Source organism: Castor canadensis, chromosome 11, assembly GCF_047511655.1.
Source record: "Castor canadensis chromosome 11, mCasCan1.hap1v2, whole genome shotgun sequence".
NCBI classification, from domain to species: Eukaryota; Metazoa; Chordata; class Mammalia; order Rodentia; family Castoridae; genus Castor; species Castor canadensis.
In genome coordinates this window covers 95,296,546-95,312,288 of record NC_133396.1, presented here as the reverse complement: position 1 = coordinate 95,312,288, position 15,743 = coordinate 95,296,546, and the positions used below count along the sequence as shown (strand labels likewise).

The 15,743-nt window shown below is 34.1% G+C and overlaps 1 protein-coding gene across 1 annotated transcript; it reads left to right on the top strand.

The window, feature by feature from the left end:
* The first annotated feature begins 292 nt into the window (after positions 1-292).
* LOC141414018 (flavin-containing monooxygenase 5-like) lies at positions 293-15,484 on the top strand. The gene is given in 8 exon segments (XM_074048896.1): positions 293-427; positions 1,498-1,686; positions 2,116-2,278; positions 3,962-4,104; positions 5,400-5,599; positions 7,107-7,456; positions 9,951-10,023; positions 15,133-15,484. Coding segments are annotated over 8 exon segments (1,605 nt in total).
* Positions 15,485-15,743: the final 259 nt, after the last annotated feature.

Sequence of the window (15,743 nt, the reverse complement as noted above, 5' to 3'; positions counted from 1 at the left end):
ATTTAAGGAATAATGACAAGAAAAAGTCTTTACACATTTAGTATAAACATATTTTTTAAAATATTTGATCTGCAGTTGGTTGAATATATGGATACACCACCTTCTGATATGGAGGGCCAAGTATATATATATATATATCACATTAAGATAACATGAGCTGTAATAGAAGCAAGCAAATTCTATCAAAACAAATTATGAGAATGCTGAAATGAAAGGGAACACTGACATGGCAATGAACCCTGATTTGCTTCTCAAAACAAAACTGAAAGAATTCTTCTTTATTCAAGAGACCATGGGTGTAAAAAAAATAGCAGTGATTGGTGCTGGTGTCAGTGGATTGGGTGCCATTAAGAGCTGTTTGGAGAAGGGACTCGAGCCTGTGTGTTTTGAAAACAGCAATGACATTGGAGGACTGTGGAGATATGAGGTAATTTTATAAATATTCTCATAAAATGTGTATCTCTATATAAGGGAGTTGTTTTCATTCAACTAAAAAATAGAACTCTGATAACATAATTAATTTCTTAAGTGTAGTTTTTAAAGTAGTAATATCTTACATTCAAATAAACTTGAAATTTCTATAAGCACTTACCTAGTCCTATTCCCTTTCATTTTCCTGACAATTCCACATGGAAAACTTGGGATATCAGGATGCAAATTTTACATATGAGAAAGCTGAAACTCAGAAAGTGTATATAGTTATTCCATCTCTAGCAAACTTGGCAATAAAACCCAAGATCTCCTGAATCATAGTTCTGGTATTATTTTTCTCTACACCATAGGACCACCCTTTAGATTTCTTTGTATTGTTTATTTGTTACTGGAAAAATGCCTCTGCCAAGAAAGTTGTGTGTTATCACAAATGTAGTCATGTATAACTGAAAGAAGTGAGTTTATATCACAGACAGTGTCTCAGCAATAGAGAAGGAAGGATGTGTCGTCTTGACTCTAGTATGTCTTACTGTAACATAATGCATGTTCTTAAAAAGCTATGATTGTTTCTCTTAAATGTTCACCACACATATCTAATTGTTGTCATTGTTATCCATTAATAGCTTAATATGCCACACATCTACAGAATTTTTTGTCCCAAATTATGTAAAACTTTTTTCCCATTACCTTCTCTTATATCAACCTCTTTTCATTGTAAGGTTGATTTTTGTCATTTGATAGTTTCTCTTCCCAACCCCCTTTGTGTTTTTTAATTTTATTTATTTGTTGTGTGCCTTCTCAGTATCTGTGATATCTTTCCCATTGTGAAACAATCACTGGTACCACACAGGCTCTGTCACTATAAATAGAATTGTACTAAGAGGTCCCATTGTTAGGAAGTGAATCTAATATTTCTATCACATTAAAATGTGATAAGAAACTGATAATCAAATAATGATTTTTTCAAAGAAAAATAAACCCAACATCACAAATAAGATAATTCCTAACAGAATTTTCCTTGTGCTCCTGGACCCTGTGAGCCATAGGTTGGTTTGTTTCTTACAGGAAACACCTGAAAATGGAATTCCTGGGATATATAAATCTTTGACCAGCAACACCTCCAAGGAAATGACAGCCTTCAGTGACTACCCTATTCCTGACCATTATCCCAACTACATGCACCATTCCAAAATAATGGAGTATCTCAGGATGTACGCCAGGGATTTTGGGCTTATGAAACACATCCAGTTACCGGTAAGGAGTGAAAACTATGACTCAGAGCAAGCTGAGCAGTTTCTGTGTGCATTCCCTACCACAATTCTAAAAGAAATATTATGTCTTCCTCATTCTCAGAATTAGTGAAGATTTGTTTCTTATCACCCCACTACACCAGGGAGCATTGTCTCACAGTTTGAACCTGAAATCTAGTTTTAAAATAATTTTACTAAATGAAAATATAGATCATGGGAAATGAACAATAGATTTTGTTCTCCAAAGTATCTTGACCCTTGGAAAAAATGATATTTTTAGGAAGTTTATGGGAAAAAAATCCATAAACATACCAGAGCTATGAATAGAGATGGTAACATTCACTTTATTTTTCAAGACACAAAATTCTAAGGAAAAATAATGAAGACTGAAAGCAATGCTCTAAAACTAAGAACTTTGTTCTTTGTTTCCCAGACAAAGGTGTGCAGTGTAAGGAAGCACCCTGATTTTTCATCCTCTAGCCAGTGGAATGTTGTGGTCGAAGATGATGGGGAGCAGAAAACATATGTCTTTGATGGGGTCATGATCTGCAGTGGTCATTACAATGAAAAGTATTTGCCCATACAGGATTTTGCAGGTATTTTTTAAAGACATATGTCAGAAATACTCTAAGAAAAGTCTTATGGTTCTAAAAATTCTCAGTTTTTAGAAACTACCTTGTGCTTTGTAGGCAGGCACTCTACCACTTCAACCACTCTACCAGTTTTTTTTGCATTGGCTATATTTTTGAGATAAAATTTGGCTTTATGCCCCAGCTGGCATGGATCATGATTCTCTTATTTGTGCTTCCCATGTAGCTGAGAAGACAGGTATGGCCCAACAAAACTCAGGCATTGGTTCAGATCTGATCTCCTGAAATTTTTGCACAGGCCAGCTTCTAACTGCTATCCTTTTGATTTCTTCCTCTCTTGTAGCTAAGATTATAGGCTTGAGACACCATGCCTAACCTGGATTCCAAGAATCTTAATGCCTATGCTATTACAGGCATTTGACAGAAATATTTACATGGCATGGTGGGAATACAAAAGACAGTGTGGTGACTCTCTGGAACATACTGAAAAGATCTGATAATAGAAGTAATATTGAAACTGGAAACTAATAGTTTCTCAGGCAAAGAAGGCCTGTGGACAGGTCTTCCTGGAAGACAAAGCAGTATGTGAAAAGCAGTAGACTGTGAACTACCTGGGGGGATGCAAGGAATGGCACACTTTGATTTGGCTGGTGTAGGTGGTGGGCAGGGACAGGTATGTAAGAGTCAGTTGAAAACCACTGCAGCATAAGAATGTGTGTGTGTGTGTGTGTGTGTGTTTTCAGTGGTGTGGATAGGGGAAGAAGATCAAACAAGAACACCAATAAGGAGAATTTTCAAATAGTCCATTTAAGAGATGATAATGGAAGCTTCAAAAAGCAACGGTAGTAGGACTCAGAGAGGAGGACAAAAATTCAGAGACATTTTAGAGGTCATTGTCACACTCAAAGGATGACAGAATTTCAAAATATAATTTTACAATTCATGCCAGCATACAAGATATTTTTGAAATATAATCAACTTTTCTTCATAATGCTTTGAACCCATTACAAGCTTGTAATGTTAAATAGAGTAACCACTAGCCAGATATCACTACTAAGCACTTGAAATGTGAATAATACCAATTAAGATATGCTTCCAGAAAAATATAAACACCAAACTCAGGCTGTATAACAAGGATATACAGGGTATCTATAAATAATCTTACATATTGACTTTATACTAACATTTTAGATTATATTAGATTAAAATAATTTTTCGTATATTTTCATATGATTACTATAAACCTTAAAATAGCATATGTAGTTTGAATTCAGTTTCTTTAGACACACTGATCCTTATTGCTAAGGATCTTTATGTATTAGTAGATTCCTTCACAGAGTTACAAAAGGGAAAGGACAGTTCTCATATGAGCAAAGAGAAGACGAAAAGATAGTAACCTTTCCTCATTCTCAGAATTAGTGAAGATTTGCTTCTTATCACCCCACCCCAGCAGAGGAGCAAATTTAAAATGGAGAAGCATTAGGATGATTTGATTTTGCTCTTGGCCATAGTGTCATTGCCACTGAATATTTTATTCCTTGGATGATCTCATTCTGTAATATTTGCAACAACTGACCAAAAAGAAAGAAAAGGATTTAAGTGACATATAGTTCAAGTTCAGAATAAATTTTGTCAAACAACCTTTACCACTTCTGTTTGTGACTTGGTGGGTTCTACCCTTCCTCACAGGGATCACAAAGTTCAGAGGCAAGTATCTCCATAGTTGGGAGTACAAGAATCCGGACAATTTTGTGGGGAAGAGAGTGGTTGCGGTTGGCATCGGAAATTCTGGAGCAGATGTGGCTGGCGAGATCAGTCGTGTTGCTGAACAGGTTTGCCATTATACACTGATTCTGTTCTTGGGTCAGCCCTATAGAGTATGGATCATGTGAATTTAGACTTTTGCTGTTGCTTTAGAGGTGGTATCCCAATTTTGACTGCTAGCTCAGCAAGGCAATGCCACATTTTTCTATGACTCTTAAGGAGTGAAAAAATATAGAGAACCAAAAGAATAGTATCCTTCCCCATTATAATGCATTGGAGCCATGAAAGAAACCAACAAAACTATAGTCACATAACTTAGAATTACCTAAGTGAAGCTACTCCAGGGAGATGGGAAATTTCAAACTGAAATGAACTTTACAGAAAACTTCAAGTATTCATATTAGAAATACATTTAAGCAAAGAACAATATACACAATCATGAGTAAAAATGAGTGGTTGGTCTATGAGTAAGTTGCTAGGGACAGAGCAGAAATTTTGTAGGTTCCCACTGACTGTGAAAAAATAAATAGTAGGAAGAGAGAAGCAATCTCTTCTTTGCATTGAATGTTGTTGACTCACAAAGAGTGTGGAGGAATCACTGTTCACAATTGAAAATTCGTTTTTTATTTTGATTTAGGATTTCCAGCAAGAGATACAAGATTTCCTATACCTAACATTTTCTGTATGAGTGATGTACAGTCAGTCCTTTTGAGAGCTCTGCCAGGATTTCTGAGCTAGAAACACTGATATATGATTCACAGATCTTGTTGATTATGACCTTATGAGCCAGTGGTTGTATTTTCATTAAAAAGCTTCAGCTTTCTTTCAAAGTCTCAGTTAATAACTCAAAGTAAACAGTAAAATATTTCTCAAAATATATATTCAGTTTTTCATACACTTTATACTTTTCACACTGAACATTCTGTTTGTAAATGCCTGAAAATTCTGAGTATAAATTTTCCTTTTTTATTTTTGTTGTTATTCCAGACTTTGCATTCTGATAAATTTCCATTATTCATAAGTTTAGAATGAATACTAACTTCTAACTCCCAACATAATAACCTATTTGTGTTAAATTTTTTGTTTGCATTCTGGGACTTATGAGATTCCAGACACCTGGCACATTTAGAGGAATCATTACAATGGAAATAAGTCCACAACAAACAGTAAGTGAATTGAATGGACTGTAAATAACTAGACCTGTGTATAAAGTGAAAGAGGAAGAAAGAGAAAGTAGACAGTGTAGGTGAGGTGATGTGCCAAGTTAATTCAATTCTCATCACACTTAAAAAATACTCTGAAGATATAAGATAATCATGATTAGTAACTAAATTATTACTAGGCCACCAGTTCTCTCTTGCAGGTTTTCCTCAGCACAAGATGAGGTGCATGGATATGGAACAGAGTTTGGGATAATGGAAATCCCATGGACATCACACTCTTCACTCGCTACCATAGAATAGTCCAAAAGTTCCATCCCACATTCCTGATCAACAGATGGTTAGAAAATAAATTAAATGCAAGGTTTAACCATGCTAATTATGGACTACAGCCAGAACATAGGTAAGGTCTAGGATTTAAGACAAGCAACAATAGTTTAAGCTACTATACTAGTAAACTGAGTCTACAAAATACATGTAAGGAATACAGAAATAAGGAATGCATGTAAGGAATAAGGAATACAGGGTCCCATTCTGACACTTCATAGAATTTACTTTTGTGAAGAATATACAAATTATTTCTTTCCTACTGGGAGTTCTTGTTCATTCCACGAAGGTTTAAGAAAAAGGTATATGGGGTATGGAATGAGTTAGCCAAGACTTTAAAAACCTGTCTTATTTGAGACTTGTACTATGTCACTATGTCACATTCCTCTTTTTCATTATCACTTATCAACTACTTTGTGTTCACTTTCTGAATTCAAAACTAGACAAATACCATTATCCATTTGTGTTACCATCCCACACTCAAGCAGTACAGTACAGCCACATAAACTCTTCCACTTGCATGATTCTTATCTTTGGTTATTCTAGAACTTAAAACCAAAAATTGCAGTGTTTCTGGATGTCACTCCACAATTTGTTCTGAGTTTGCAAACTCTTATCTTCTCTCACCCCACTCCACCCTAGCTAGCTCTCCAACCTTACACAGTCTTATCTTACATCCCCTTCCTGTGTTTCTTCTAACTCTGTGGCCACTCTTCCTCTATTTTTGTTCTTGGTCCTTTCCCTGCACTGACTTGGTATTATCCATTCACATACCTATTTTTAGTCCTCTTCTCCTTTCACCCTAAAAAGTTCCCTATATTAAAAAATTTTCACTGAGGCAAAAATAGTAAAGATTTGAGTTAATTAATATACAATAAGGACAGAAAATTTAGTATTTAGTATTAAGAAGAATCTGGAAGAATACATGTATAGCTTCATGACTAACTGAGGTGGTATATGTAACTCCAGATTCTTTAATAGGGATAAATAATTTAGAGTATGAAATATATATTTATTAATGGTAATATACATTGAGAATGTGACTTCGTTCTACTAATTCATAGCTCAGACCTTAAATTGAAGTTACCAAAGGTCTGTCATCAAGTACCAATTTTCCCATTGAAGATTCATTCTTAAAATGCTGCAGCTGGATCTTGTAGGTCTTTGAAAAGTATTTATGACCAATTAATGTCAACTTTTAGATGATATTAAGAGCAAATAAATATGCTAAAAATAAAAACACCTTATTCATAGTAAAATATTATTATCTAAAAATATTTAGTATGTATTATCACCTGGTTAGCACACTCTGATGTGGTTGTTATATTTTTATAGTTTCATGGATTAAGAAACTGAAGCTTAAATATTTTATGACTTGTCCAAAGTCTCACACTAGGTGAGAGGTAGAAACAGTATTGAGATCCAGTTCTGACTCTGAGTATCAATTTCTTAACTAAGGATGCCAATATGCAGAATAAAAATTATTGAAATAATATGATAATTGCCTGAGCATTTAACTACCACTACTTCTTTATGAAGAAAATTCATACCCATTTCTTGGTATTAAACTTTTTATCATGCAGAATTCTGAGCCACCAAACAGTTCTCAATGATGACCTCCCAAATCACATAATTACTGGAAGAGTGATGATAAAACCAAATGTAAAGGAGTTCACTGAGAAATCAGCCATCTTTGAGGATGGTACTGAAGAGAACATTGATGCTGTTGTCTTTCCCACAGGCTACACCTTCTCTTTCCCTTTCTTAGAAGATGACTTAACAATCCTGGACAGCCAGCACTCCATGTTTAAATTTGTCTTCCCTCCTCAGCTGGAGAAGCCAACACTGGCTTTCATTGGCATCCTCCAGCCAGCTGGATCAATCATTCCTGCATCAGAACTCCAAAGCCGATGGGTAGTACGTGTGTTTGCAGGTATGTACTGGCCTCCTCATGTGTAAAGTGGGTTTCTAAGTATGTGCTATGACTTAAAGGCCACTGAGAGGTCATCTATTCAATTTATCTTCCCCTTTGTTCTGTCTCGTTGCCTGAAATTTCACTATTATGAATTAATTACTTTTAGATTTCTCGAAGGTAGATTTTTAACTTCTAAGAGAATTCTATGAAAAATGAAAACATATAAGGAATAAGAGTAAAAATCTGTGAAATCACTATCAGGTTAAATTTGAGTTTGGGTATCCATTCATTTGGTTATTCCCAGAAGAATGTTAATTTAGGACAAGGCTTTATGGAAACAGAAGTTGACCAAAGTAGGAAAACAAATATGGGAGAAACTACCTATGAACGTATTTCAAAAAGGTAGTGAAGTTACTTTTCTGTCTAACTCCAAGTATATGGTTTATATTCTTGGCTCATTTCCTACATTTTTACCCAAATTGATACTCTGAGCAAAACAAAAATGGTACCCAAAATATAAAATGGGCCAACTTCTCTGTCTGTTTACCTGACAAGCTAGCTGATTAGCTAGACCAAGCTCTAGCTAATGAGAAGTCAGGGTTCTATCTTCTCAGGACAGTTCTTCCTGATGGGCTGGAATATGACACAAAGTAGGGGGTTCCCTTGCTAGGCCCTATGCATTCTGAGAAATAGAATTACCAATTAGATGAGTCAGGAAATTAAAGGTGCACTGCTTTTCACTAATGAGAATTGAATATGTATCCAGGTAGCTTAAGCTGTTTGTCTTATAACACTCATTTTCTGAAGTCTTGTGGCTCTTTCCTCAGTGAAATCATTTCTGGTATTAACTCACTTGATTCTTATTCAAAAAATCCCTACAGCATAGCTCTACCTTGGTATGTTGTTTTCCTTTTATATATCTTGCTTCTTCTCGTCTCCTAACAAGTATATATTTTCTTTGTTGACTTCCACCATGAATCCATCACTAGAAATGTAAACATCAACAAGTGCAACAAATCAAAAATGACGAATGATAAGATGCTGGTCCTATGATAGAATAATTAAGCAGTTATATATAAAATTCTTAATATATTTTAAGTTCTTCTCACATATAACTGTTTTTATAAAGCAAAATTTTATATGCTTATTTTAGCATAATATATACATATAAAGTACATTTATCATGAATATACAGCTTCCTGAATTTTCACAAATGAGGCAAATGTACCTAATCAACCATCATTTTGATTAAAAACAAAAGAACATAGCTAGCACTTAGAAGCTCCCCTCCTATTCTTTTCTGTTCTCACTGATCCCAGCATCCCCAAGGGTAACAATGCCCATTTTTGATAGTAGCAATTAATTTTATTTTTTTCCTTTATATAAATTGAATCATGGAATATGCACTCTATTGTAGCTGGTTTCTTTCTCTCAACATGGTATTGGAAAATTAATCCCTACTTTGCACTCATTTATTTTCACTGCTATATAGCACTCCATATAGTTATTTATTAAATATATAGATATGAATATATATCTACAAGTAGATATATATTCACAACTTACTTATTCTGTGTGGATGGCAATTTAGAATTATTATAAACAATGATGTCATGAGTAATCTAACACGTGTTTCATTTAACATACACACACTTTTCTGTTGGGTATACTCTTAGGAGGATAATTAATACTTCACATCATATGCACATGTGTAAATATTATATCAATATACTAGATGACCTTTATATTCTGCAACTCTGTTCCTTTCATGTTTTGCACTCATACTCTAAAATACATTTTGAAAGACTTGACAGTACTTATGTGTAGATTATACTTTTGTATCAACAGATATGTGGCTCCTGATGATAAAATGAGGGGAATAATTTAGAAGATGTCTGTGTGCCTACTTCTATCTGTTCTGTCCCCTGATATAATTGTTTCTTTTCCCACCCTAGCCTTCACTTTGTCATGTCCTCTGTCTCCAACAAGCACAATTACACATCCATCGCTTTCCTTTTTTATTTACTTGCTCTTCTTGCCAAATGTGGATATCGCAGTCTTGGGATCTTTTTCATGAGTACTTCATGAATACATGAAGAACTAAGATATTTCCAATTGCTCAGAAGACTGGGAAAAATGTGTTTGGGATGTGAGCTCAATGCCAGGGAACATTCAGATAAGAGAGAGACATTTGAGTCAAATCACTGTATACATTGAGTATCTCTGAAAAATCAAAAACATTTTAGGAGAATTCTTAGTATTCAAAAATTATGATAGTATATTTAAATTAAGAAATGACTCAAGCTCTTACTTCTCTTAAATGAAAGCTCTTCACCTCCTGACAAGCTGAGAATGATGGAAAGAAAATTGTCTTCTCTGGGATGTTTTATACAGGGTTTTGATTATGAGTTCCATAAAGACCTGATTACTATTTTCTTTTGAAACCATTGTTTTTTTAACCTGTCTCCCCCAGCCCTTCCCCAGTCTGTAAATTTGTATCTTTTTTTCTTAGGACTAAAAAAATTACCCTCAAAGAGTGATATGATGACTGACATCAACAGAACAAAACAGAAAACAGCAAAAGAGTAAGAAACCTAATTGTTGGTTAAAGTAAATGAAACTTGTTCAGAAAGAGCCATTTGATTTTTCTTTTTATACAGTTTGTACAAAATGAAATTTCCTAAAATAATTTGAGATGTAAAGATCCTGCCCTTCCATGGCAAAAAGGGACTAGGTAAATATAAAAAAGGATTGAGGATGGAAAGACACTGGCAATATAAAAAAACTCACTTATGGAGTAGCCACAAAATGTCAAATCTGTGTAATGAACAGTCTGCAAATGGAAGAAAAAGCCTTCTACAAAATTCAATATCCTTTCATGATAAAAATTCTGAAGAAACTAGGAACAGAAAGAACATACCTCAACATTATAAAGGCTATATCTGACAAACCTATAGCCAACATCATACTAAATGGGGAAAAACTGAAACCTTTCATCTAAAAAACAGAAAAAAGGCAAGGGTGTCCACTCTCCCCACTCTTAGTCAACATAGTGCTAGAATTCCTAGCCAGAGCAATAAAAGAAGAGAAAGAAATACAAGGAATTCAAATAGGGAAGGAGGAAGTCAAATTGTTCCTATTTGCAGATGATATGATCCTATACACAAAAAACCCTAAAAATTCAAACATAAGCACTTTTAGCAAAGCAGAAGAATACAAAATCAGTACACAAAAATCAGCAACATTTCTATATACAAACAGTGAGCACTCTGAGAAAAAAAATCAGGAAAATAATACTATTTGCAAAATTAAAATACCTAAGAATAAATTTAACAAAGGAGGTGACTGGCCTATACAATGAAAATTACAAGTCAGTAAAGAAAGAAAACAATGATGACATTAAGGAGATGGAAGGAAATCCCATGCTTATGGATTAGCATAATCAATGTTGTGAAAATAACTATACTACTGAATGCAATCCCTATCAAAATTCCAAGGACATGCTTCACCAAGATTAGAAGTCAATCTTAAAGTTCATATGGAAGCACAAAAAGACCTCAAACACCCAAAGCAATCCTGAGCAAAAAGAGCAATGCTGAAGGTCTCACAATATGTGACTTCAAACTATATTACAGAGCCATAGTAATAAAAATAGCATAGTACTCCCACAAAACAGACATGAAGACCAATGGAATAGAATAGAAGATCCCAACACAAACCCACACAACTACAGACATCTGATTTTGGACAAAGGTGCCCAAAATATATGTTGGAGAACAAATAGTGCTGGGAAAACTGGATTTCCACCTGCAGAAGACTGAAACTAGATCCCAGCCTCTCACCTTGTACTAGCATCAACTCAAAATGGATTAAAGATCTTAATGTAAGCAGTAAGGCAAGAGAAAGAAATACAAGGGATTCAAATAGGGAAGGAAGAAGTCAAATTGTCCCTATTTGCAGATGATATGACCCTAAAAATTCAAACATAAATACTTTCAGCAAAGCAGAATGATACAAAATCAATGCACAAAAATCTGAAACAATGAAGTTAATCAAGGAAAAATAGGGAACATATGGCTTTCTGAATGGAACTACTATAGTTCAGCAATTAAGAGAAAGTACTGACAAATGAAACTGTAAGTCTTCTGCACAACAAAGGAAACAGTCACCAAACTGAAGAGACAGCCTACAGAATGGGAGGAGGTCTTTGCCAGCTATACATCTGACAAAGGATTAAAAACCAGAATATACAAGAAACTCAAAAATCGAACCTCTCAAAGAATCAACAACTCACTGAATAAATGAGAAAGTGAACTGATCAGACAGTGCTCAAAAGAAGACGTGCAAATGACCAATAAACACGTGAAGAAATGCTCAATATCTTTGGCCATAAAGATGAGATTCTACCTCACCCCAGTCAAAATGCCTATCACCAATAACACAAACAACAACAAATGCTGGTGAGGATGTGGGAGGAAAAGAGCACTTCTATACTGTTGGTAGGAATGTAAATTAGTGCAGCTACTATAGAAAGCAATATGGAGGGCCCTCAGAAACCTAAAAATAGAACCACCATATGATCCAGCAATACCACTCCAAGGCATATATCCAAAGGAATGTGCTTCATGATATGATAGAGGCACCTGCACGTCCATTTTTATTGCAGCACTATTTACAATAGCCAAGCCTTGGAAGCAGCTCAGATGCCCCGTGACTGAAGAATGGTTTAAGAAAATACAATGTATATATACGCAACAGAGTTTTATTTGGCCATAGAGAAGAATGAAATTATGTTTTTTTGTAGGTAAATGGATGGAACTGGAGAACTTCATGTTAAGCAAAGTAAGCCAGACTCAAAAAGTCAAAGGTCACATGTTTTCCCTCATATTTGGAGGCTAGACCTGTAATTTAAACGTATATGTAGATACATATTTGATCACCCACACATATATAGTGAGAGAGAGAACAAAATTTTACTAGTGAGTCTGTCTGAGGGGCTATGGAATTGGGAGAGGTAAAGAAAATAAAGAATATTTAGAGAATGAAAATATTGAAATAATCCATCTATGTATGAATATAATATAATCCACTGTACAGTAAACTGTTACAATTAGGGGGCATGGTGATAGAGAATAAGTAAGTATCAGGGAGAGGAGGTTAACTGATATACACAGGTCTGAAGCACAAAGGTCAACTCCCTTGGGCTATCAGTATACACTTAACAAATGAAGGATAGAAGGGAAAAATAGGTCTCTTCCAGGGGTGGGAGGTCAGTGGGAGGGGGTGGGCATAAGAAAAGGATGGATGAGGGTGAATATGGTGGGTGTATTTTGTATTCATATTTGCAAGTAGAAGAATGAAACCTGTTGGATTTGTTCTAAGAAGAGAGGAGGGGCAGAGAGGGATATCGATGGAGGGGTAAACCTAACTAAGTATATGGCAAGCACTTATGAAAATATCAAAACATATCCTCCAACACAACTATTATATGCTAATAAAATAATTTTTAAAAAGAAACAAGGGAAGTTTCCTTCATTCATTGTCAGAACTTAGGTCATAGAGATTACATGAGAAATTAGCTAAATTCAGAATCTAAGGGAAAAACATTTTGTCAAATGTATGATCAAGTAAAGAGTAGCTTAAGAAGATGCTCATTTATTTCAGTTTGTTAAACACCTAGTCTATGCACTTTGCAATAAGCTTACATTCAAGAGAACCCTTTGGAAGAAATGATCAGGTGACCTTATTACAACTTCACAAGTAAGTCAACAAATATAGCCTAAAAATTAAACAAGATAATCTTATGTTTACTATGATCCTGTGTCTCTAAGTTTATTCAGAGTAGTTTCTTTTTGTTGCTAAAATAAATGGATTTTCCCATTGAAATTTCTAGGCTCTGGGCTTCAGGAAAGTTTTTTTTTTATTATGGTTATTTTGTAATCAGCCATTACTATACTCTTTTTTTGTTATAATCAATTTTTATTTGATTATATTAGGTTGGGTAAGTAGACAATGAAAATAAATAATTTTGACTCATCCTTTCCTATATTTATGTCATGCTTTCTGACATCACTACCATGGTTGTACCTTAAAAGATGATCTTAATTAATAGAGAATATGGATATTATTTCAAATTTTGTTTAGACCATTTTTAATGTTTCACCATTAGCTATAATATTGTCTACTGGGATTGAGAAAGTATTCTTGATTTCCTATATTATGCAAAGAAGTGAACATTGAATTTCGTCAAATGCCTTTTGACTATATTCTAAAATGACATTATTTTCACCACTGACAAGTTGATGCCATAAATTACAGTATTGCATTTCCTATTACTAAACACTTCTTAATTTCTTGGCCTTGAAGACTACTTGGCCATTGCGTATAATTATTTTAAGTACTGTTCAATTCTATTTGGTAGAATTTCATTTATAATATTTTCAGCTTTTGTAGATAATAATAGTTTATCATTTGCTTTTCTTTCCCTCCCTTTTTTCTATTTTTGTTTATTATATTTTAAAGGTTACACTAACCTTACAAAATGAATGAATACTGTTCCTGAATAGCTGACAACAACTTAATTAGACTTTAATAGGTGAGGATTTTATGCTATTTGAATATTTGAAAAATATCACTAATGTAAATGTTAGAGTTTAACAGATATTTAAGAAATAATTCTAAGACCACATTCTCCTTGTTTTCAGCATTATTGGTGTAGCTGCATTCTTCTATCCTTGCATCAAATGTAAAAATACATTTTATTAGAAAATCTACCATTGTCAATTAATTTTGCAAATTTTAAACATTTTCTTATTACTTCAATCTACCCTGCATCTTTGTATAGTCCCTTAGTGGTATATTTTTTATGCTTGTAGTATTTTTTTCTCCATTTTCCTTGATTAAAACATTAAGATAATTTCTATTTTACTGCTTATTTCTATTTTTTAAACAACCGTCTTAAAGATTCAATGTCAATTCTCCTTTGTCTCAAATTCATGAATAATGCCTTTCTTAGCCTTGTTTTGTGTTCTTTTCTAACTTCTTTGTTTGGCTACTTGGCTTGTTCTAACTTATTGTTCATCAATATTTTGAAAAACTTTGATATTTTAAAATAGTAATTCCACTTTTGCTTCTCTTTTATCCAAGAGTTATTTAACTAAGTGTTTTTTACTTTACAAGTTTGTGAAACAAGTCTTATAAAAGTAAGCATTTTTTAATACTAGAATAATCTCTAGGAGTATTCAGAGGAATAACCTGTGTACAGAATTAATACATAGAAAAGATATTTCACATACCTTTGCAGCATGAAATGAGCAATGGAGTTTAACATTCTTCTACTTACATATTCCTTGCTAATCCAATTTGTATCATGGAATTGGATTCTGTATCTGAAAAGGAAATTGACATCTATGACTTCATCCCCTCATTAATTTAACATATATGTATTAATTCACACACATATATATTAATTAAAATTACATACATACATATCAAATACACACACATATATCAATCTAGTAAGAACTTCAAAGCCCTTGGGAACTTACATCTTGTGTTACTCTTCTAAGTTAAGGCAAATGTATGATTTTTAAGTAGAATATAATGAAGTCAATAAACACAGTAGAAACAAAATCTACTGGAAACTTGAGGGAAAATAGTGACTGAAATCCGACAGTCTTTCTCGCCTACTTCAGGTGTGTGAAAAGCCCAGGAAGTATACATCGAGTGCAGTATATTGACTACATGGATGAAATTGCTTCCGAGTTAGGAGTCAAACCCAACCTCTTCTCTCTCCTCCTCTGGGATACAAAGCTGGCCAAGGAGATTTTCTTTGGTCCCTGCACCCCATATCAGTACCGTCTGCAGGGGCCAGGGAAATGGGCCGGAGCCCGGACAGCCATCCTCACTCAGAGAGACTGCATCTTCAAACCCCTGAGAACACGTGTGCTCAAACACTCTGGGTCTTCCTCCTCTAGTCTCTTTTGGGTCAAAAGTACCTGTGCTATCATTTTTCTCTGGTTCTTATGTTTGTCATTATACAAATGATGAACCATTTAGCTCACAGGGACATAAATTCTGTAGTTTTTGTTATTACAGAAGAACAAGTCATTGTTATTTGAGTTGTTTTACATCAGGAACAATTTTGGCCATATGGAAATACTGTTTTTTATGAGATTAACTAGCTCACATGTGAGTATTCAAATAATAAAATCACTCCAATAATGACAAGTTTACATAAAATACAACAATGAAGAATAATTAAAAGGGGTTCGATTTTTTTTTCATTTTTCTTTTATTATTCATA